Source organism: Paramacrobiotus metropolitanus, unplaced genomic scaffold (genome assembly GCF_019649055.1).
Source record: "Paramacrobiotus metropolitanus isolate TYO unplaced genomic scaffold, Prichtersi_v1.0 Parri_scaffold0000128, whole genome shotgun sequence".
NCBI classification, from domain to species: domain Eukaryota; kingdom Metazoa; phylum Tardigrada; class Eutardigrada; order Parachela; family Macrobiotidae; genus Paramacrobiotus; species Paramacrobiotus metropolitanus.
In genome coordinates, this window is record NW_026570348.1 from 207,626 (window position 1) to 232,644 (window position 25,019).

At 39.8% G+C, this 25,019-nt stretch overlaps 1 protein-coding gene and 1 long non-coding RNA gene across 17 annotated transcripts; one reads left to right on the forward strand and one right to left on the reverse strand.

Annotated features, from left to right (window-relative positions):
* Positions 1–65: 65 nt before the first annotated feature.
* Positions 66–16,798, reverse strand: LOC129598762 (uncharacterized). Of its 11 annotated transcripts, none has more exons than XM_055496809.1 (6): positions 12,867–13,330; positions 8,256–8,322; positions 6,164–6,967; positions 2,459–2,549; positions 843–1,487; positions 66–471 (listed from the first exon to the last, which is right to left on the reverse strand). In XM_055496809.1, the coding sequence occupies exons 3-6, from the start codon at positions 6,963–6,965 to the stop codon at positions 309–311; spliced, it is 1,701 nt and encodes a 566-aa protein (XP_055352784.1). In that variant the 5' UTR covers positions 6,966–6,967; positions 8,256–8,322; positions 12,867–13,330; the 3' UTR covers positions 66–308. The 11 variants fall into 11 exon arrangements, with proteins under 11 accessions (XP_055352784.1, XP_055352782.1, XP_055352791.1 ...); XM_055496807.1 differs by lacking the exon at positions 8,256–8,322 and adding an exon at positions 12,738–12,784; XM_055496816.1 differs by lacking the exon at positions 12,867–13,330 and adding an exon at positions 8,401–9,013 and having other exon boundaries at positions 8,256–8,315.
* Positions 16,007–24,786, forward strand: LOC129598763 (uncharacterized). Of its 6 annotated transcripts, none has more exons than XR_008691794.1 (6): positions 16,010–16,352; positions 16,534–18,094; positions 20,161–20,767; positions 21,042–21,809; positions 22,459–22,550; positions 22,780–24,783. It is a non-coding gene; the product is annotated as an uncharacterized LOC129598763 (long non-coding RNA). The 6 variants fall into 6 exon arrangements; XR_008691795.1 differs by having other exon boundaries at positions 16,018–16,352; positions 16,534–16,644; positions 22,780–24,779; XR_008691796.1 differs by having other exon boundaries at positions 16,018–16,352; positions 16,534–16,640; positions 22,780–24,779.
* Positions 24,787–25,019: the final 233 nt, after the last annotated feature.

The following is a 25,019-nucleotide window of genomic DNA, read 5'->3' on the forward strand; positions in this document are numbered from 1 at the left end:
TCCGAAAGTGTTGGGTTTTTTAAGTTTGCTTTGAAGGCGTTTGACTTGAAGTTCTAACTGGGTGGTTCTTTTCTTCGCTTGTTTATTTTACTTTACTATTTCGACCAGACAAAACAATGTCATTTTAACAACTGTAATGTCATTGTTGAAGTCTCGGAAAGGGTTGTCTTCTCCGGATCCAGGAAGATAATAATAATAATAATAATAATAATAATAATAACAAACAGGGAACATGTGCTACTAAAGTAGCAGAAACAAAACTGATTTGTATATTCTCCATGGATTCTGGCGTCCGCTGGAATATTGTGTCACAATAGCGGCACATCTTCCACGCTGATTCTTTCGTAGACAGTATCAACATAATGAACAACCAAGTCGATCACGAGCCTATTAAGAGGCAGTTCTTCGAAGTTTCGCAAGTCTAAGTCATCCCAGAATCGATCCGCCGGTGGTTTATCGGTAAATGCATGGCTGCAAAGCAACAAAGCTCAAATTCGAACTGAAAAGGTCAAATAACAAGCTCACCCAACCGATTGTCCTCGAAATAGATGCCGTGCACAGTTGCATTCGGTATCTACTATGTAAGTACAGTACCGTGCGAACAGTCCACCCAGCAACCATCGCCCGACGGGGAGTACCACTTTACAGCAGTACACAATGGATTAACATTGTGCCCAACTTCGCTAATTGTTTGCTTGCCGCTTGGTGTATATGATGCTCAAAAGCAAGAAGAATCTTACCAAATCTGATAGCGAAATTTATCAGAATTACTTATACTGGTGCCGTTGATTTACGGAAACTCTAGTTTAGAAATTATACTCTGTAGTCTGTAGTGCTATTACCTCCTTAACAGATATCTGAAGTTTTGCCAGCCTTCCGGATACGGCATGGTCTTCAGCAATCGGCCATGGAAATTTCGGAAGCGTTCTTTTGAAGAGGAAGGGGCTGGTGGCAGGAATTTTATAAAACATTTCACGATTTCTGCAGAATTCATGGAGTTGTCAAGGGCTAGCGATGGAATTACTACGCCTCTGAAATCTTGAAGTGCAGAAGGTCTGCTTTGGTAACACTGGCACACGTGGAACCAAACTGTCCAATGGAAAACCAATAAACGCTTGCAGTGTGGAACCAGCGGCGATAATGTTGCACAATAATGTTGTCTGGGTTCACCAGAAAAAGGGAAGTGTTCCTTGTATATAAAAAGTTCCGAAAAAGTACTGCAGTTTCTCAATAAAATAACAGGCAAGACAGTCCTTTTCAAACTAAGCACAGTGGAAACCACCGGAATGGCCTTGTAGCCGGCATTTAGTAGAACAAGGGCTTTGCTTTTCGGCGTGATTGACCAGTTCAGTAAGACTCCTAGGTGATATCCCTTCATAGCCAAACCAGATTGATGGCCTGGGCGATAAAAGTCAATCCCACGAAGATCTAGCAGGACACACGATGTTTGAGATAGAACAACTGCCGCTTTCCAGTCCACACATACCCTGCAATGCCAAAATAAAAAAGGAAATCGATGTGCCAGACACGTGCGCAGTCATTACCTGGGCATTCAGTATTCATGCGCTTCTTTATTTCACCATTATTATATCAGACGAAGCGAAGCACATGTGCTGACAGTGCCGTTTTATATTCCTCATACGCCCTAAATACTTTTCCTGAATTTTTCCTTCGTTCAGTCAAATGCCGATAAAAATTCTGTCTATCCATGGTAAGTAAACTATTGTTTCCTTTCATTATTTTTACTTATTTGACGATTTCCAGCCTGATTACCCCTATCAGTCTATATATTATGTATCGCCAATTTGACTTTAACTTATTTTGTCGCTAAGTCTTTTTTCTCTAGATTTCTCTCCGAAAACGTTTCTCCGTAGAAGTACATAAACATTTGAGTATGCTAAGGGTATGGCACAACCGAAATATCAATGGGGTACTGCTTAATGTGCTTACTACAAACTGAAAACGCAGTTTCCGTTCTCGGTACATTTAGAGACATGGTTGAGAAGGAAGATGTGTACTTTGCCTTTATTGGCTGAACGGGAATGACATCATGAATTTTTGTTCCGTACTTGTTGCAGCCGTACTTGGTATTATGCAACTTGTTGCATAATACAAACTATCAAGTACGGCTATTGTTTTTGTATAATTTTTCTATCAACAGATTGTGCTCGGCTAATAGCGATAATCCAAGAGTAGACCAATCAAGTGAGTAATAAATTCAGACTACTTACTACTCCATGACCCATGTACATCTATTGCAGATAAGATATCGAAATATAGATACGATAATCGTAAGACCATAATATTAATAAACTAACCGTAAGACCAAAATATTACTATTAGTTAGTTTAGTAATATTATGGTAAGACAAATACCGAAAACCTTTGTTGTATCGATTTCTGAGACTGTTCAAGTTTTAATCTAAACCTAGCCTAATAAAGATGTTTGCAAAGCTTACCTTTTTGCTGAAGCTTTTGAATGTAGATCCAGATATTCCATTATTGCCCATAAAATTTCTAGCGGAATGATGCTGATTTGCGCTTCGTTGCCTGAAACCAAATTCCTGATTAAGTTCAACAAAATAGTAATACTTACTTTGTTGGTGTTTTTGTTGGTGTTGTTGTTGTTGTTGTTGCATAAATACGTATACATAAATACACAGCATGGTTCTTATAAGGACCATTGCTCCAACAAATGAAAATAAGCATCGCGAAGGTAACAAAGTAATTCTGTAAAAAGTAACAATCAGGCGCTTAATTATTAGCAACATCACTGAAATCTTTTGGAAAACTCTAAAACTTTAGAAAGCAGCGGCCACTTTCTATTAACCCAGGAAAACCGGGTACTAGAAGGGATGGGACTATAGTTTTGAAAATTGGTAGTTTGGGATAGAAACATTCAGTTAAGGAAAAAATATTTTTTTCAGAATTTTAGCGACCATAGGTCAAGCAGGAGATGACCATGTCGAGCTAACACGCTTGGGAACCATGTTGCTCCGACATGTTATCCATTGTCGTTTATAACAGGTCATCAACATCTGTTATAAACAAAAGGTTTATATCATCGTCATCATTATAACAGGTTATAACTGGTCAAGGAAAATTCAGAAACGAAGAAAACCCAATATGCACCAGTACATAAGCGCTACTTCGATATTTCGCAACAGTTGGTCACATCTGCTCTACGGTCTGGACAATTGGTCACTTGACCAATTGTCCAGACCGTAGATAAAACCCTGCCAAAAAGCCTACTCGTTCAATCTAACTTACGTTTAAACTTTATAGAAAACAACAAATGCTCGTATTTACAAAGGAAGGCAGTTCTGTTAGTTGACTTGTGGTGGTAGGCTAGCCGACTCCCTAAGCATCACGAATTATCCAAATTGTGTGTGAGTGATTGATTACACTTTGCACTGTCTATGTCGGCACCGCTGCTAAATAATGCTTAGCTGCATAAACGGAGGCTGCCTTTACTCCCAAATGCTCTCTTCCGTTATACCGACCGCTTTGCACAGACTGGTTTCTAAGTTTCTAAAGTTGCAAGCGCTCATGAACCGGAAGGTTCAAATGTTTTTGGTGCTCAATTAGCGAAGTGTAGACACGAGATTAATAATTTTTGCAAGATTTTACACTCATTACTACAGTTTAACTCCGACATAATCTGCAAAGAATATACGATTTTTCTCTGGAACAATAGAGTAGCTGGTAGGTCCCAGTACATGGCAATAACGGCGTTATACGCAAGCAGGTACACTGCAAAATCTTTTGAATTCTGATTGTTCCGGGTAGTACGGGTCATAGCAATTTCAGAGCTACTCACAGCGGTCATTACACAACTTGTTTGCCTTTTCTTCACATTAATTTTAATTGCGTTTAATCAAAAATTACGTTTTTCGAATTTCCGGTCATTGCTGACCAACGGTCACTTCACTGACCACTATGTACAAGTCAGTTAATACAGCTTTTTTTTAGCTTTATTTTGATTGTTTATTGTGTCTTGTAGGACGCTTCTGTCAGTTAATATGAATTCTTGACACTTATTAAGGGATTTGGCCCGGTACATAGCACCAAATTCGTGTACATCCACGGGAACCTTCGCTGTCGCGCACTCCCAAATACTTTTTTGCATTGCTTTATGTATAGTTAAAAGAATTGTATAGTAGTTGTGAATCGTGCGCACGCAACATCATTTGCGGAGTTATGGGGTAACAAAATTCCAAAAGTTTAAATGCATTCAGATGTACCAAAGTCTCATTATGGATCGATCTTTCAATTTTGACAATGCACATAACCATGAAGATTGTTTGGTACGGAACCAGACTTCTAGAATTTTTTTTAGATTTTAAAATGAATTTAAAAATTTTTGAAATTCATTTTAAAATTCGAAAAAAATTGTAGAAGTCTGGATCCGTACCAAAACAATCTTCATGGTTATGTGCATTTACGTGCAAAATTTGAAAGGGGTCAGTCCATAATGAGACTTTTGGTACACCTGGATGCATTTAAACTTTTGGAATTTTGATGCCCTCATAACTCCGCAACCGGATGTTGCGCGCGCAAACGGATTTCACAACTACGTATACAATTCTTTTGGCTACAGAATACCATAAAGCGATGCAAAAAAGTGTTTGGGAGTGCGCGACAGCGAAAGTTCCCGCCAATGTACACGAATTTAGTGCTATGTACCGGGCCAAATCCCTTAATAAAATAGTACCGTGCCCAACCGTGTTATAACGGACATGGGATTTGCAAGTGACCAGTACTGGCCAGTGGGCGTTAATTTTCGAAACTTTGCTTCAAGTTTTTATAAAACTGCGCAATTAGTTCTGTGATTTTTTTGGTAATTATCTGATGTGGTGGTGGCTGTACAGACAAGCAGGACCTCCGGGAGCCCAGTTTGGTCAGTTTTAATCATGTTTGGTCACCCTCTGGACCTTCCGGATATGACTCAGCTTACGGTTATGTATTTTAAACTGTCGTCTAACATACTCGTAACTTCTTTGAAACAAAACCAATAGAAGCAACCTGTGATCATAACAACGGACTGCAGAGAAGAAGTCCTCTAACATGTCGGTCTAACACGCATAGTGTGGATCGGGTTAATTAAGGGATTTGGCCCGGTGCATAACACCATATTCGTGCACATTTACGAGAACTTTCGCTGTCGCGTAATTCCAAACTCGTTTTTGCATTGCTTTATGATATTTTGTAGCCAAAAGAATGGTATACGTAGGCGTTGAAAGCCGTTTTCGCGCGCAACATCCGGTTGCGGAGTAATGAGGGTAACAAAATTCCAAAAACAATGCAAAAAAGAGTTTGGGAGTGCGCGACAGCGAAAGTTCTCGTAGATGTACACGAATTTGGTGCAAGGTATGTACCGGGCCAAATCCCTTAACCCTTAAGGAAGGTGAGGTCAGTAAAGCCAGCATGCTCCAGAAATTTTCATAATACAGTAAACGATGGATGCTTATAAACACAACAATGAAAGAATTAAGAATGAGACATACTTCGTTATTTTGTAAAACTACTGTACTTATTTTTATATTTAGTCTATTGTATGCTCAGGCATGCAGTGAACACATCAGTATCTAGATTCTAGATCTCTAAATGCAAAAAATACTCACATCGATAATTTCAGAGAAAACGTAGGAAATTATATGACAATAAATTAAACGTGCGATTCGCAATTAAAGTCCGCAAAATGTGTAGTCAAAAAGTTTTTGTTGTACTGTAACAGCAAAGGCGTTAGGTGAAGGAGTGACCTAGCTACCGGTACTGTCCAGTGTGCGGAAATCGGTAGGTGAACGTGGGACCGAGCTACCACTACTGAGAACCAGCAGGTTGAGGTTGAGAATCATGAATTCAGTTGAGGGAATCAATACTCATCTGAGAAAATCAACAATTGATTTTTATATATAATCCGTGTTTTCGCGCAATTGTCATGCATTGAGTCTGGATCGGCAAAATATAGATGTTGTAGAAGTACTTACTAATACGAATATTCATTTGAAATCAATAAAGTGATGGACCACATGAAACGCGGAGGCGAAGCCGAGGCTGTTTCTTGTAAACGTTATTATTGTAGATCACAGCTGTGGTGACCTATACCTACCTAACCAAACCAAGGCACATACGCAAGCTCCAAATTATCAGTTTCCGAATACCTGAGAGTGATGCTGTGATGGTGGCGGTGGTGCGACAAATTTCCACTTCCCGCAGGTCAATTGTGAAAAGCTGCTCCGGCCGGCAGAAAGCATCTAAGGCATAATATATTCTATCACTGCTTATCGTTGTCCAATCACCGCACTGTGATTGCATTGGTAGTTGGTAAATCTCAATATGCCACATCAAAAAAGTAATTGTGTATTCATCGATTCGCACAAAAAGGCGATCCAGACCGGGCTCGGTGCCGTCCTCATTATTGCGGTAAACATGGTTTAGGATTGTATTGATTTGGTGCGCATCAACGGCTTTTAACGAGGGACAATTCGCTAGAGAAATGACATGTCTAACGTATGGCACTCTATCGAATCGATCCGTAAGAGAAGGTAACTTTGCAATTAGTTGCCAGCGATGCACAACGTCAAAATGACCGACGGTGTTTTCCTCCGTGCCGTTGGAAGCAACACGGACACAACACATCCAACAGTTCCGGGGACTGTAACTCAGTATGACTCCCGGGTGGAACACATACGGATCTTGCTTCTCATTTCGTAGGGCCACATAAACACCGGAATTCGTCGCACTAGTTTCATAATCATCGGAAAGAAGTTGATGCTGCCAAACATGCTGCGAGCCCACCCACAACGGCTTAATTTTGACGCAGTCAAAATCAATGAAGAAAGCATTATCGCGGGCATCCTGAGCATACCCCAGGTACCATGTGCCATCTCCGAAATTTACCAAAACTGTGTTTGCGATGTTCAAGCGTCTGGGAGAACATCTTCCGCGCATGAAATAGTCCATTTCTGTAACGAAGAATGCAAAAGTCGAGAAATGTTTGTGCACCTATCCGAAAATACGACGGCCTCCATAAGCACCTTGGGGTGTAAAGTGCTAAAATATTCAGATTAACCAGAAAATGCACGCATACGATTGTACATTTTGCCATTTTCCTAATGAGTAGTTATTCGGAATATTTTAGCGTTTTATATACCCCACTTACGGTATGTATGTACAGATACAGAGCGTCCAAGTCCGAGCTTGAGCGCGAGCCTGTGACCTGTCCGGCGTTTCGTGCATCATGTTTTGAAATATGCCTCATCGCCTTACATGGCTTCCAGTACTACTGATTTTCAAAACGGTTAGGAAATACGAATTTTAAGTTACTCGTTATCAACTCGCTATCAATCAAATCAATTTCTTACCTTGCTTAAGATTGATCTGATTGCATGATCAATTTTACTACTGTAATTTTGATTTATTCGAAAATTATTGAACCGAATTTATTCAAAATTGAGAAACTGAATATAATGCGCCGTTGCGGCACAACTGCTACATTTCCTCGGTCAATTCCGAATTATCTCTACATATTTTTCTTAATTAAAGATAATTATTCTAAATAGGTGCAAGCACCGTATTACTTGTATTTGCTTATAAGGAAACAATTGTTTACGAAGTTCCTGCTGTGCTAGCCATGTATGTTTTAGGTGACTCAAAGTTTTAGGTGTCGAAGTTGTCAACTCTCGTTTTTAAAGATTCACCTCGAAGTAAACTGCGCAACACCATTCACAACCTTTCGGGAACTCTGCGCATTTCGACTTATTTTCAACTGATTTCAAAGTGTTGGAACAGTACAAAAAATAGGGATAGGGACCTCGCTGCGCCGAACTAGCTTAATCTTAAACTCTTTTCTAATGAAATAAAACAGTTCTAAAATTTTGAGGTAGGGATGCACTATGCAGTTATGTTTGATTGTGCCGGGCCATTTTTTTCAAAGGGTTTTTCGACAGAATTTCTGAAGATCTCTCATGGCGTGATATCGTGGCGTAATAAAGACTACAACAAACAGCCTCGGCTTCGCCTCCGCGTTTCTTGTGGTCAACGGCCACTTTATTTAGTTTTCAAATAATATTTATTAGAATAACCTATTTTGTCGAAACATAATCGATACATCGTATTAGGCTATTAGCGCAAAAAACGGATTTCATATAAAAACACGGAATTTTATTTTTTATGCTTTTTTAATCAGTTCATGATTCTCTCAAATCAAAATAAAATTCTCACTGCTGAATTCATGATTCTGTGAATCTTCACCTGATAAATCTGGGTAGTGGAAGGCTGGAAGCTCGGTCACTCGTTCATTTGACGGGATATCTGTACACTGGACAATACCATTAACTTGGTCACTGCTTTATCCTGAAGGAATCTGTGCACTGGACAGTGCCAGTAGCTCAGTCACCTGCTAGCTCGTTTGCGTAATGGGCTATTTGCGCCGGATAGTAGCGCACGGTCACCCGCTCACCTATCGGGTTCCGTACACTGGACAATATCGGTAGCTGGCCGGTCACTCCTCCACCTCACGGGACTTTTGCACTGAACAGTACCGGTTGCTCGGTCACCCGCTTACTTAATGGGTCTTGTACACTGGACAGTAACGGTCTTGTTCACTCGATCGACAAAAGGGCTCTGTGCACTGGACACTAAAGATAGCTCGGTCACCCGCTCACCAATCAGGCCGCGTACACTGGACAGTACCGGTAGCTCGGTCACCCGCTCACCTAAGGGGTTCCGTACACTGGGCAGTACCGGTAGCTTGTTCACTTGATCGACTAACGGGCTCTGTGCAGTGGACAGTACCGGTAGCTCGGTCACCCGCTCACCTAAGGGGTTCCGTACACTGGGCAGTACCGGTAGCTTGTTCACTCGATCGACTAACGGGCTCTGTGCACTGGACAGTACCGATAGCTCGATCACCCGCTCACCAATCAGGTCCCGAACACTGGACAATACCGGTAGCTCGGTCATTCGTTCGCCTAACGGGCTTTGTGCACCCGCTAGCTCGGTCACCCGCTGCCTAACGGGCTATTTGCGCTGGACAGTGCTTGCTGCTCGGTCAGCCGCTCACCTAACGGGTCGCGTACACTGGACAGTACCGGTAGCTTGGTCATTTGGCCGTCCGGCACTCGTGCAGAAATTGCCCTCGATGACAACGTTACATATGTAGTCGTTCCCATCGTAATAACGGTCTCTGTCGGTCTGCTAATTAAATTCATTCTGATAATTTAAAAAGTAGAAAGACTTTCATCTTTTAGTTGTGTATTTTAGTTGGTTTACATGGCAACATTGCCTGGTTAAAGATACCACGATGATATTTATTATTACAATAATTTAGCTGCATTTGGTGAAGGTAGCCAAAACTCTTCCGCTTTGGTGTTCGAAGCGGGAGAGGTTTTGAAAGATATGAATACTATCTGGCCGGGTTTTCGACTACGGGCTTCCAGAATATAATATTGGTTTTGGTCAGTCTTTCTGGTTTGCCGGCTCTGGTGTATCCCATTCGTGGCCATATAGATCTGATCTGATGATCTGAAGTACATAGGATATTACAAAGTACGCCTTTTGCAATGCGTGTACTAGTACCTTGGCATGTACCATTGATTCATCGTTTATACAGTCTTACCGTCCATTAGACGTCCAAGTGTAAAACGTGTAATTCATTGCTGTTTCGTAAACTTACATTTATGAAATATTTAAATGCAGTAATTACACGGATAATATTTAGCACGTACGACTGTCGTATCTCGTTAAACAGTCCATAAATTTTAACTTAGCCTTCGCAATCATAATTCCATACCTTAAGAGCAACTCCGGTCGGCTACCGATCACTTCGGCCGTTTTTATTTCGCCCGCGCTCATTTCGGCCAAAGTACATACAATATTAGAAAAGAGGTTAAGAAAGCTAGTATGCTGTAGCAGGGTCACTACCTCTACATTTTAGTATTTCTACACTACGTAAATAATTTTAATATTTAAAACTATTTTAAAGGTACATTATAAAGGCACATACATCGTACGTGGAAACAGAAAAATTAGTGAAAAAGTTCCACAAACTTTCGGAAAGGTACTTCGCAGTTTAAAAAAACAACAACAGTTTGCTTATGAATTATAACTGAAAATTTCGATTCAAAGCCATGTGAGCTGTATTCCTCGGTCGTATTCGGCAAAATGCACAACTTCGACGCGTTATTATGTTTTACCTAAAACTTTACTGGTTTCGGGCTGACGCAACAGGTACTGCAAGTCAACAGTTTTTTTATGGGCAAATTCAGTAATGCGGTTCATAAATCAAAATAGAATAATTAACGGTTCAGAAAAATTCCCAAAAATAATTCAGGACTGGCTGAGGAAAATAGAGTATCAAATTCTGCCGCAGCCTTCGATTTCTAAATATTGGAAGCATTTTTTGAAAATAATTAATCGATAATTATAGAATAAATCGAAATTAGCAAAATCGATCATGCAATCAAATCAGTTTTCAAAAAATTGACCGGACTACCGCTTGTGAACCGTCTGCGACCAAACCCCACAAAGCGAAGTCGCGGCCCCAAGCCGAAGAAACACCATTAAACAGCCAGCATTGACAGCAAGTAAAATCAGTTACATATTTACCGATCGTTTTATAACTTACACACTGATTAATCAAAGCCAAATAACGCACAAAGCTTATCTCAAAACAGAAAGCGCAAAACGCCGGACAGGTCACCACAAGTGGTGTGCAGTTCACTTATACTGTAAATACTTCTAGTGAAGCATCATAGAAACCGAGATTACATTAAAACTAAAAGCACATAATAAATTTAAAAAAATATTTAAAAAAAAAATCGATAAAAACAATTAGAAAAATTCAACACTAATATCATTCTGCGCCTTCGTTATCTCAAACACAGCTGGTCGCGCGCTAGCGCAACCGATATCTTGTATTTATACAACCTTACCGTCACAACGCGTAATCAACGCGTGGTCGGTTTAAGTCCAGCTTAGTCTTGAAATGTCTTATTTTCCATAGGTATTTATGCTGAATTTTAATTGTCCCTAGAACTGCCAGGTTCGGAAAGTCTCTTAGTCGTTTTAAGTATAGGAAAGCCTGAATCTCCACGATTAGAACACGAGGTCATCCAAAACTTTCGTAATGGACCATAGTAAGAAGTGAGGCGCGGAAAAATTTACGGCACTTTATATTTAACATACTAAGAATGTCAACCACCGTGGGGAACGGGTGAGATTTTTATCTTAAGTTGCCTTTCTGAGATTTAGGGACGATCCAGACAAAGTATTTTTCTTACTTAAGGGCTTACAGTACTTGAGAAGCCTGACAACAACATTGCGTAGAACTTTGTAATTTAACTCTTTAAGTAAGGATCATCGTCACATTTGAAGTAAGGATGACAAAGTAAGTATGACAATTGTAACCATGGATTTGGGACATTATGCATAATAATGTGCGAGTAGTTTGTAACTTCGTAGTACTTCGAAGTTACAACGTTACTGTACGAAGTTACTGTACGTCTAGTGACGCTGTTTGATTTTTGCGATAGCCTGATAATAAGTGAGTGACACTGACCGAGCTGCCACCAATGTCCCTGAGCAAAATCTGAAGGTGAGTGAGTGACCGAGCTATCACCACCGCCCGTGAGCAAAATCTGGAGGTGAGTTAGTGACCGAGCTACAACCACCCGTACTCTGAATATCTGTAATGCCATAGGTGTTAGAACATCATACCTATCTATAGTATACTAATCGGCTGATTGTGAGAAATGCGAAAGGCGTACCCTTAACTCATCATTCATACAATCTTGCTACCGTACATTAGACGTTCGGAGAGTAATACCCGTAATTCATTATTGCTGATTCAGTTCATTTACGTACCGGTACCGGTACATGTAAGAAGATTTTTATTGGTAATTAAACTGATGTCGTAACTCGTAACAGTCCATAAATTCCAGCCTGACTCTTCCAATATGTACTAACTTGCCGAGCGCGGAGCGCGAGGCTTACCTCGTAATTATTATCTTATTGGAGTGAGGGTTCTTGCAGGGACTACGCTGTATATTAACTCAATAATAATAAGAATAACATCACCAAGACAACAACATTAAGTTTTATACTTATATTCAGGAAATTTCTAGACGTTCCTGGAAACCGCTGCTTAAGTACTGTGACAATGTGAAAGTTAGAATTATAAAGGAAAAGACTCAAAAGAGATGTAATAACTGCTCTTTAGATTATTAACTACTTTAACTACGCTTTAGAATATCTTCGCCAGCGGATCAGCATAGAAATTCAACGAGGAAATGCAGCATCGATCTTGGGGATAGCGCCGATGGGAGCAAATTTAGATCAAATTTTCTGTGTAATTAGGCCGCCTGTGTCGATTGATGCTTAATGAGTGATTGTTTCCATATCTGTGTCGATCTAAAATTCACTGTTAATTGTAATCAAATAATAAAATTTTAGATACGTACAGATACCATCACCAAATAATACCAATGATTTTTGATGTGATACTTATAAGTGCTGCACTTGGGGAGCATCCATAAATTACGTACGCAGAAAACCACGGTTTTTTCACCCCTCCCTCCCCCTTCGTAGCGGTCCGTCACGTTTGCTTGACCCCTCGCCCCTGGTTCGCTCAATCGCAATACATGGAGATGACCACCCTCCTCCCCCCCGGGTTCGTCGGGGTCGTCACAGCTTGTCACGTTTTTTGGACCCGTCCCTCCCTGGTTCGCTGCGTACGTAATTTATGGATCCCCCCTTGCGCCATGCGCGTACGGTCCTGTAGTCTGTAGAATATCAGTACATACTTCATACTATGTAATTGCTAACTACGATCAGCCATTAATTATGTAGGTATTACGTACTTACGTAGGTTTACGTAATGTAGGTGTTACGTAATTATGTAGGCATTACGATGACGAGAATATCGTTCGCGGTTGTTACCATCCAGGCATCAAAAACCGTAAGTACAGAATCCGATGATGCGCAAATTTGATCTGAATTACTTATATTAATATTTTCTGAGTTCGCAAGAAACTGGACTTTGTTTCTCATAACTTAATGGATGTTTAGAGTAAAAGAATATTTTATCGTAGCCAAGCTGAACAGACAAGCAGAGATTACAGACTGCGTTTGTTACACTGTAATAAAACAGTGTAATACTGTAACTGCAGTCAAAACGGCAGTCACATATGCACTTTATATGTATACAGTATATCACCATAATCTGCATCGAGCGCAGCGAGATGCTGCAATAAACCTTCGTCAAAAGGTAAAATCAATTTTGTCTTTTGCGAGAATATAGATATACAGATATACATATACGAGTATCTACTACCGTAAGCTCAATTCAAAGACTTTGCTACTACTATCTAGTACCACACGCACGGTATATATATATAATTAGGCAGGGTGTAAAACCTGGCACTGGCAAGTGCCTATGGCGTTGCCACTGGCATGGCAAGGGATAAAACCTGGTAAGTCATTCCTTTGGCACGCAATAAAATATGGCATATGCCAAAAAACCAGAATTACTAGACTCAAGAAGGCAATTCTTCACATATTATCATAATAAAAGAAAATCACAATACTGTACCCAGTGGAAATTAGATATCTTAATATCTTTTTACATCAACCTGAATATTTACCACAATTGCTTACTCTACTTAACAGGTTACGATCGCAATTGGTTGGTGATTGTAACATGTTCAGTTCAGTTCATGATCGTTTTTGCATCAGTTATCAAGCCCGCTATTGGGATCCTAGAACGAGATCGATAAAAGTAAAGCAGTAATATTCGCCATTCATCTTATTCAGCATACGCAATTGCAATTTTTACATAATTTTAACACTTCACAAGATCGGTACTTATCAATATTATTTTGTACTCTTATCAATATTATTTTGTATTCGATGTTGTACATCACATAGATGATAGCTTCAAACGCTTACAGAGTGGTCAAACATAGTGTCCAGTATCGCTACGCTTCCAATCGTTACTCTTCATGACAGATTAAAGGAAATGCAATCAATAGTGTTCCGGAACGTACAACTTGAACTAATAAAATTATTCGTAGTTTGTTGGCAAGTATAATTGTCAGCGTGTCGTCTAGTTGTCTCGATACATAACAACGATGGTTGAACGCAGTAATTTTGAGTTAAAAGTGATTAGCGTTTGATGCCTGAACGGTAACTAGTACTAACTACCATAATAAAGTTGTGTCTATGTGCACTGAACTTTGGTCCGGCTAAAAAGAAGGTCGGTGCTGATATGAAATTGTACCGTTGCACGAAAAGCAGGCGCCATAATTATTCAAATTTCATAAACATCAAACATACGCACACAAGCGTAATACAAGTACATCAGTACAAGTGCAAACTGCCTTTTTGCATGCAAGCTTATCATTCTGTTTTCCAGACAACACCTTTAAATTATCAGTCATGCCAATTTTTACACATGCTGTCAAAAGCAACGATGCACCAGCTTTGGTTAAGTTGATATTCAGTTAAGTTGATAAGACAGTAAACGTCGTAAATAGGCCTTGGTGGATAGAATGGGATATTCTTTATACCCTTGCGGTTGAGACCTTTGGAACTTTTGGTCTTTTGGTCTTTTTCGGAGCTTATTCGTTTCGTTGGCAGAAGGATTTGCAACGCGACAGGGGAGCCACGCTCTACCGCATTTTTAAAGCAGAGATTTAGCCTAGCTGTTGTAAAAGGAAATGCTGCTGGTGTTTTGGGCACTTTGGGTATGCGTTCTAAAATGACTGACAGCGCTAACGATTTTGGTTGTTTTTTTTAATGTTTAAATGTGAATCATTTTGCGTAGTATTCTGCTTATGCACTTTTTATTGTATTGATGGCTTTTGCCTGATAAAGATGAATATAGTTGATATTCCGTTTTCGATGAGTGCCGTTTCACTTTGTGCCGGTTGCAGAAAGCCTGCACATGTAAACATTACATGTTCAAATGAGCACTTAAATTTCAATACGCCCTAGAGTCTAAGACGTATTGAAATTTAAGTGCTCATTTGAACATGTACATTTAAAAGCAGTTCGAATATATGGGGATGCAAATGCCGCCGCTGATTACAAAATTTGAATGATGATGAAAACAATTAAAAGTTGACCTTATTTTTAAAGGTGCATTTATTTAGTGCAGAATAACGGGTGTTTTTTGGCTTTTCAAAGAATCACATTACAGTCTTATGGTGTGCTTCTTTTACCAAATCATATAGTGAGCGCATATTGCTGGGACTTGGGATGTTTAACCGCATATGTTTTGTGTGGATGTAATTCTTTACCGTGACCTTTGTACCATCGCGTATAGGTATGTGTACAGACGGCGCGGAATAATTCCGCACCGTCTGTAGAAACGATTGTAAAATTTTTCTAATTATTGCAGCGACTTACTCCAGCGAACTTTGTCTGGGCGCCAACCGGTGTCCCTTACCCAGTAGGCGATAAGGATTTTGCATTACAGTATTAGGCGTACACGGCCCTTGCCAGAGGTTTGCAAATCGAAACACGGAAAGAGTGTTTCGTGGAGCGGTGTGGTTTGCAGCTTAGTGTAGTTCTCAAATTCATTCTTTGTGCAACACCGTTGCGCAATTAATTGCTGATTGAGCCATAATTCGTTGAGAAAATTAATAAGGCCTTGTAACTCTTGTGATGTACGGGCTTTAGTATTAGCAGCTATTAATGTAACAGTTACTGTTACTGATACCATCGCAATTTTATTTGCAACTTGTACAAAGGAGACACCCGTCAACATTTTTCATCTTTTTACGTATTAAATAATGTGGTACCTGTTTTCTGGCAAATGCCATATTTTATTGCGTGCCAAGAGGGATAACATACCAGGTTTTATCGCTTGCCATGCCAGTGGCAACGCCATAGGCACTTGCCAGTGCCAGGTTTTACACCCTGCCATATAATTATACACATTACACACTAGGTGGCGCGCTTGTGCGCTGCAGTGTTCAAATGTAGGCATGTGGCATGTGCACGGCCGTTATGGCCTACAAATCAATCAATCCGTTTATTATACCAGAATAGTACACTTCTAATACATAGATCTATCACTTCTGATACTGTAAATTAGTTCCTGCAGGTCCCTACATATAAGTAATTAGTTAAACGACTTGTGTCTTTTCATAATCTACGATACAGCCACAAAGATTGATTGTTTTCACATCTGCACGAAAGGGATTTACTTCCGGAGCCTTGTTCATCTGGAAAACCTTATTATGCAGTATTATCCCAATCACGAGCGGGAGCTCATCGCACATAGTACTACCTTCAACGTACTACCCAAAAATACCACAGCGGCTTGCTTAAACCTAAGTCCTAACGGTACGAAATTTATATTTAACATAAATGCCATATATTTTGGTGCCAGTGGCATTCACGTAAATTACTACTGCATAGCTGTCAGCAGTTAATAGCATTTTAACACATTCAAATGACTTAACCTTGTTTCTACAAACAGTCTCTTTATTACAACTTATTACTTATGGTTACATTTCTTGCACAGCCTTAAGAAAACACTACCATCTGGCTCCAAAAAAATACCAAAATACCATACCAAAATTTGATCCCAGCGCCAATATGGATAATCTGCAGGTCCGAGAAGATACACACGTCAGTATGTCATCGTGTTTTCACTTCTGTTATTTAATAAGTTTTTAGTTACATACTTGATATTTATTTAGTAAAGATCTATTTGTTTATCAGTAGCGGTACAGAAAATATATTTGGAAATTTGCAGCTAATTCAGCGTCTGCACTCTGCAGCGATCTTTAAGAAATAACAGTACACAGTAACAGAGGCTTTTTGCAGAAAACACCATAACCATACCTTTACCATCACTTATCTGGTAGCTAGACGACCGCCATCGAAGTGGCAGTGTGCAGGATACCTTAGAACAGGCGCAACTGATTTTTGGGAGTCTTCGAATTTAATTTTTTTTCTCGTGCGACGTAGCTTTGGTTCCTTCGAAACATTAAAATTCAAGTTCTCTGATGTTTTCTGTGCTTGGAAAGTCCACCTCTAGTGAAGTTAAAGTGTTCAGAAATTAAGAGGAGCCGCTGGAAGTCGGCTACCATACAATGAGTTTGTATGGTATCCGCACTTACCATACGCTCGCACTTAACCATACGCTATGGCTAAGTGTATGGCTATGGTTAAGTGGAGCAGTTGCAAAAAGCCTCTGTACTATATTAATTGCGAATTTTCTGTACTATATTAATTGCGCTACAGTAGGTTTTACGCATGGAACTCATGCTTAACCGGTCATAATTCCGAAATAATAACACTCTGTTATTAACGGTCGATCCGGATAGAATGGTACATGACCGCATTAATTTTGAAACAAACAAAAGTTATAATTCGCTCTATTTTGTTACAAAATTTGTTCATTGTGACTGGCGTGTGTTAATGAAAGGATCACTGTGTATATTCCAGTGATCGAATGCCAGTACTTATCTATGTATTGTACCACTACAATATGTATCTTTTGCTTGAAAGCCAAGTCCCAAGGCAAATTATGACTAGCGAATGCCGATGTCCCATTTTTCTTATGCTAAAGTGTTTGGATTAAGCGTTCCTTTTGAAACAAGCTCGTTTTTATGTGCTTTTGTAAAATATGATCCACCGCGGTACAAAGGTAAACAGAGCGGAGATGTTCCCAGTAAGGCTGGATGCTTGTTTGCGGATTAGACGGATCTTCGCCTCGTGGGAGCCCGGCTGTTGGCTGGTGATTATCAACACCACATTCGATCCCTTGGCGCTTACGCCGAATGTCAATATGGCATTCGGATCATGATCAGGATCAATGCCTCGCAGTGTGTAAATAACACTTCCTGCACCAAATCACAAAACTACTGTAGTGATGCCATTAGTGAGGTCATCGTGATGCCATTAAAATTACTTATAGTACAATGGCTGATGAAATTTCGACGACTGTTACCAATTTCCAATCCGAGCTGCAGTTAAAACAGCTGAAAACGATGTAAACTGTAAACTTAACCATGGCAGTACGATACCATTAAGGCAAAAAAGCGACATGCCTACTTCCGGTGCTACGTCTCGATAAGGTAAGCCATCCACCAGCGCAATGCTTTACGGCTCGTAGTCTCCCTAGGTTGCTATGATAAACGCTTTGAGGTTTTTTCAAATTCAAAACGAGTGACTCACAGTTTAGAAGATAGAGAAAAAAATTTAAAGATTTCTGATGCATAGTTTGCTTGGAGTTTGGGCTGACTGGAGGTTACAGAAAGGTTCTAGAGTAGAGTGTAAGCAGTTTGCTTACGACGGTCGTGCGGTCTGGACCGACCGCTGCATTGACTTTGTATGCTATCTCGATTTGCTTTCGAAACATTTGAAAAACCTCAGTTCGCTTTGTTTTAATACTGAAAACGTTTGCACCAGAAAACGTAAAATTTTTTGGGCTTTCTTTGAGCTATACCATGATAATTTTGTTGAACGATGAAGCGAAATACTGTACGTTTACCATACAACTGTTATCTGCAGTACGGCCAAATGATGGACCTTCTATGAAAAATACTGTTTTTATACAAAATTAAGCAGTTCGATTTATTTCCAGAAAATTACAATGACAGTAAATAAGTAACTTTTCCGCAAAATAACGAGCTCAGTAAATTTGTCTAGAATCCATCAATATGAAAAACCGAAAGAAAAATCTGATGTTTATAATACATGATTGCCAAGAGCGGCATACAGATACATCCCATGGCTAATAACTGTGACCTTTTCATCCTAGCAATTAATTCGTAAGCAGCACTAATTACGCTAGTCCAGCCATAAAAAATTATCCTCTTTTAGGTAAAGCGTCTAATCTAGGGTAGTCTAAGAAATTACGTAATTACAACGCGAAAACCTGTAAAAAATTTAGGTTTGCTACAGAATACTATCATGTTTAGCTACCACGTTTACTAATAAAAACTTTGCCCACGCTGGTTTAAGCACACATAGTATCGCGTTTAACTCAGTGATGGGTTACTGCATGAGTAGACAGTAAGTAAAGAAGAGTTACTCAGTAAACAGTAGCCTAATATTAAGCATTCAGTAACCATTAACGTTTTGGGCCTGAAGTAACAGTAAGTAAGGTTTCTAAAATAACAGTAAAAGTAAGTAAAAAGTAGGGAAAAGTTTTGGCTGGCGATATTTGTACTGATAATACGATTTTTATTGAAATTTCTAACGATTTCGCTATAAATTTGCTCGTCACCTTCGCGCTTCGCGCGAAATTTGCTTTCTAACATAAGTTTTAGCCGTTGGTACTTAACTTACTGAGTAAGTAATCTTTAAGGTGAATTAGTTTACAGTAAGTAAAAGTAGCGTTTGTGGCAGCGAAAAAGTAACAGTAAAGTAAGTCAAAAGTATCGCAACAGTAAGAGTAAGTAAGAGGTCCAAAAAACTCAGTAACCCATCACTGGACTTTAACTTTAATCGAAATCGTAAATACTGAAGTGCGACCATGAGGCCCATATGTCGCACCTTCTGCGGCTGAGCCTAACCGACGGGATTATCAGTAAACCCATAATCCACGATTCCACCCTGAATATCGGTGACGAGGGCGATGAGACGTCAAATGTAATGTACTAAACGGCATTACAGCGTAATTTAAAAACGGCAAGGGTGACTGGTATCCAGCATATAACAATTACAGTGTAAATTAACGCCAAACTTAAAATTTTCAATATTTTATAATTAATAGTTCTCGTATAAAAATTTAACTTACAATAATGTTACTGGTATAGGCGCTTCAGTGCTGCAGTTGGATTTCGCCAATATCATTTCGCCTTACAAAGAAAATCGTAAACCCCTTATTGCTTTTGCAGTCCAGCAAGCAGTTTATCACATGTGACCGGCGAAGACTACGTGCCCAAACTCTAGGAATTCAGATACGAAACTTCAAATCGGGCACTGACATCTGAAATGGATTAAAACCAGTTGCTCAATGTTTATTTTATTACTGTGACATTCTGCAATAAAAATATTAAAATAGTGGATACTATTATTGTTCTATGACATGTTTTTACGACCGTTGACGTTTGCTGCAGGGATCGGTAGGCCTAGGAACAAAAACAAAATACAATTTTTTCAACTTTTTTTTGTAGCCTCAATTTGTCGATTGCAGTACTACCTATTACGTGGCCGTGAAACGCCCCACCCGGCACCGTCATCGGACCCGCGACAAAGACCAGGGCATTTACGGAATGATCCACTTCGACGAACTGGACAACGCCAAGACATTTAAAGTGGAGATGCTGAACGCCAACACCGGCACCGGCCGCATCATTCTCACCGGTCCGCTAGGCTACGAGACACAGCCCATGTACCAGCTGCGCATCATCGCCATGGACGGGACACCGGCGCTGCAGCGCATCAACACCGCCACCCTGGGGGTGGTGGTGCAGGTGCTGAATACCCAGGACACGCCCTCCGCAATTCATCATCTATCCCAGCCTGCAGTATGTCGCAGACATTGTCGCGATTGGGAAGGAGGTGTTTAATGTACTGGCGCAGGCGGTGACCGTGGGATACCGAAACCCATACAGTATTCCCTGCAGCCGGCCAATTCACCCTTTGCCATCGATCCGCAGACCGGTGTGGTGTATGCATCGCAACCGTCAGATCGCGAGGCACACACCATCGGTGGGACCATGGGGTTGACGATTGTTGCCACGGAGCTGCCGGTCACACCGGGAATTTCGGCATCGGTGCAAGTCAGTATTATTATCGAGGTATAGTCTTCGGTGTAACGTGTCAAAGGATCGCAGATTTTAAGATCATGTTTTCAGTATTTTTTTTTGCATATCGAACTGCAAAACGAATAACTAACATCATTTTGTATTTTGTAGTTAAATGCGCATATATGTTTACTGTACTTGTTCATTTACGAAATGATAAGTATTTTTTAAATATTCTTTAACAGCTTAATGACAAATATTTTTTTAGTTTAAAAACTTTTTGAATTTTTTACGCAAGTCTATTGATTTTAAAATCGTTTCTCTTCAGGATGTTAACGACTGTCTCCCGCAATTTTATAACGGCATCCACCCAACCGACACTTATTCAGCTTCCATCCCTGAAAACCGGCAGTCGGCGCTTTAGTCAACATTGAACCGGGTATCACGCCGCGCGTTTTTGATTCGGACCAGGGCATCAACGGCTCCTTTGTCCTGACCATCACCGTTGGGATAAAATTTTCGCTTAAGAATCACTAAGTTTAACACGTATTTTGAATATTTAAAATCTGCGCGTTATTTGGCAGCTGTCACAAATACTGCCAAACTGCCCGTCGCCTGCTCACCGCCTCGGTATGCTATTCCGGTGCTGCCACTCACGCAGATTCAAGATAAAAATTACCACAAACGATCATTCTGCAAATCTGCACGCTGCAGTAGTCTGCTTGCGAATAAGTTCCTTGATTTTTTTTTATATCCTGGATTTGTTGTGATTTTAATAACATTTTGTGATTGCTTGTGGGTGTTTTACCTTCCTCGTGACAAAATCATGCAGGCCCCCCCCACCAGCGAATACTATGGTGATTACGCGATCCTATTTGATGTTCCGTCGGACTGCGAACGTCCCGCAACCTGCGGGTTGGTTGGACGATGGGGGGCAGTTCTTTGCCCGTTACGGTCTCGGAGCGTGGCGACGATACGCAATGGCAGCGCTTCCCGTGTCTGTTAGCAGGGAAAGCGGACATCTGTTGGTCGGCCTGCGCGAAGCTCGCGGTGATGGGGATGCCTTCGACTTGGCTCGTGACTCCAATGCTATGCGGTAAGAATTTGTCGCTAGTTTTTGGTTCTTCATTGAAATCAGACTTTTATTGCGTTCTTAGAATGCAGAAAATTTTGTGAACCTAAAACAATTAAATGCGATTATTAAATTTGGTTCGTTATTAAATTATACTCGTAATGCGTGTTCTTTTTTACCACACAAATTTGGTTTGGTTGTTGGTATTGGTTATTTCTTCGGATTTTGGTTGTTTCTTTCAGTCGTAACTGGCACGAACGTATGTAGTGATGACTGTAATGTCAATGGGAACTAAGTTATGTATGTGAAGTGCAAAACACCAATAAAACTGATTATAACGAAGAAAGATATTAAATTTATTTCGTTATTAATTTGTTTATATCAGAATTATATTATATTTTTTTGTTTTTGTTATTATCGTTTTCTCGTTTTCTCCCTCCGAGATGCGGCTCTGATTGTTCGTGTTGTTATGTAATTATTTTATTTAATATTTGCTATTTGTAGTTATTTTATTTATTTATTTGACGTTCTTCGAATGCTGTTGTTGTTAAGGAATACTGTAAGTTTATTTAGAATTTACGATTTGTAATTATTTTAATTTAGTTTGCTATTACATTGTTCAACAATGTAATATGCGTTGAATATGCTCTACCTTATTTTGTTCTTTTTTTAGTTTGATTTTGAGCCATTCGGGGCACCCTCTGGAACTGGTAGACATTGTTAATGTCGCCGTTAGCGTGCCAGCGCCGAATATCATATACCCAGGTATAAGAAAAATTTTTTGCAGTGTAAATGTAATTATAGATAGTGTAGCGTGATGGCTTTTTTGTTGCAACTTTTACGGCTTGTCTTCACTTCCTGTAGTTTATATATTGAATTAAGTTATCAGCTTTATATTGAATTAAGTTATTTTTACAGCGCCCTTACATACTTTTGAAATTCTTTCTTTTTTTGTAACACAGTGACTGTTGATGATCTACATGACCTTTTACAGGGCAACCAAATCCGGCCCAAGTGTATCCCGTCCCGGTGCCAAATCCGGCGCCCCAATAAGCCTCTCCATCTGCTTCCCCACCATATTCGCACGCATTTCCCCCTGAATTCTGTGCTTAACCAGTGTTTCGATTTGCGTGATAGAGAATTTTCGTCGTTAATTTTTCTTCTCTCTGGTTGGCATACATTATATGTAGGTGGTGGTTATTTATGATCGTAACTGTCGCGCTCCCCTGTTGTTTTGTTGTTTTTTAAGAAAAATTTGATTTAAACTAACACTGCGGTTTTACACGGTATGATGAATAACGGAAGAGTACTCGCAGGTCGAATCTGGATTTGATTTGCCGGATAATTTAAGTCGCTCTGGTATTTTTTTGATTGTCGATTTTATTCATACCCAACACCTTGGTTTTTGGCGCGTGCTGTGGCTTGCTGCTTCTTTGATTTGTTCTCCATTTGGTAATTTTGGTTGTTCACCCTTTGATAAAACCAGTCAAATACCGCGTTTCCCGGGTTGTTGTTGTTGTTGTGTTCGGTTCTCTCAGCTTTAGTGCAGTTGCTGCGTTAAATGGTGGCGGATTAATCTATCCGGTCATAGCTTGTAAACTGTATATCCTTAACTTTTCCCAAAGTTCCAAATATTTAGTAAAAATTAGAAACCCGCAAGGTCATCTATTTTTCTAATATTAAAATAAACTGGAACTTTTTATTGTAAAATGAAGTAAAATTGTTCATAATTATCAGAAAGTTTCATGGATATGCTGGTTAAATTAAAATGAAATTACATAATTACTTTAACAGAAAATGAGTTTTTAGTACTTTTCATTATTTTACTTTGGAATCAATCCACACGCGCAACCATTATAGAAAGAGTTATTTGTTATGCTGCTGTAATATTCTGAGTCGAGAAAAATTCATTCCTCCAAAAACAACTTTTTGTACGTTTTCCGCAAAACAGCTGCCCGAATAATTCCAGCAGTAATATACGCTGTATACCTATCGTCCCAAAATTGTCCTGCGTGGTTTATTTTTGTTTGTTTATTTCCGGTTCCTTGTGTCTCTCTAATTGCATGCCCTGTCACCTTGTGTGTTTCATTATAGGTCCCAAATTTAGAGAGCATCTGCATGATAATAACAAAAACTTGTGACAAATTCTGTGTTTCTGCATGTTTTAACAGTAAGTGCACGAGCTGTCAGTGTATATATGAATGTTTGTTGTGACGGTCTGATTAACGACGTCGTGCGTGACCTTTCTTCCTTCCTTTAATCCTTCTCCTGGTTTGGGACTTTCCTATTTTTTCTGTGGGATATTTTGTTGCTTTTTATGTTGGCGTTTTCATTTGTTCCACACAGAAAACTTGACAATGGGTGGCGGCAAGAAGAAAGTCGAAGCCAAAAATCATTAAGCGCAGCGCTGTTATATTATTTTACACGCGATCCTGTGTCATTTTTGTTGCAAATTATTCGGCATAATCAAATCCCTCCTCGATGATGAAACCATACCCTCTTTGCAAACCTGATCTGATGTTGGAAAATTATATATATATCGTCCATAAAAAACCATGCCAAAAAAACCTGGAAAAAAGCACTGGAGAATTTGTATCCGATGTTAAATCTCCCTTGTGCTACGTTTTCGAACTGTTGTTTCGGCGGCGCGCCAAAACCCGGCGCTCGGCGCGCCAGTTATCTTCCCGGCGGCGCGCCAAAACCACGGTGGATTATCATCATGCAGAATGAGTTTTTCGTTGTGGTTCTGTTTTTTTTTCTTCGGCGGAAACAGATCGTCCGAGCTGTTGTCCGCGGTAGCGTTGCGTTTTTCCACTGTGTGCCTCGGCTGTTTTATTTAAATAATGTTAATATTATTATTATTAGTGTTAGATACTGTACCGGCTCTGTTGAATGATAACCACCGGAAGTGCTTCCATTTGGTGCCTTAGTTAATACTGCAGTAGCGTGGTGAAATGTATAGCTAGTGCTGCTCTTATATGCTCCCGGTTTGTTCTTTAGTTTTGTTGGGTTTAAATGGGTTCTACAAAAATATATACGTGGCCTTAATTACGTGCTGTTGCAACATGACCAGCCTTTGGATTTAATTTTGTGAGTCGGCTTATAGTCAGCGCGGTTAGGTTTAGTTCGCAATAAAGTTAGAAAAACTGTAAAGCAGCGGCTGTCTAGTTTTAGCCTACCGTTACCCGAATGGCGTATTCAGTTAATCGATGTCATTTAAGAAGTATGGGACAT

What these genes read in the sequence shown, in the direction of transcription:
- LOC129598762 (XM_055496805.1), bottom strand. Translation starts at nt 9,214, where the DNA reads ATGAATTTAATTAGCAGACCGACAGAGACCGTTATTACGATGGGAACG. An exon ending in CATCACAGCATCACTCTCAG is followed by an intron (nt 2,550 to 6,163) that starts GTATTCGGAAAC and finishes ATTTGGTTTCAG; the next exon opens with GCAACGAAGCGCAAATCAGC. An exon ending in TCAAAAGCTTCAGCAAAAAG is followed by an intron (nt 1,488 to 2,458) that starts GTAAGCTTTGCA and finishes TTGGCATTGCAG; the next exon opens with GGTATGTGTGGACTGGAAAG.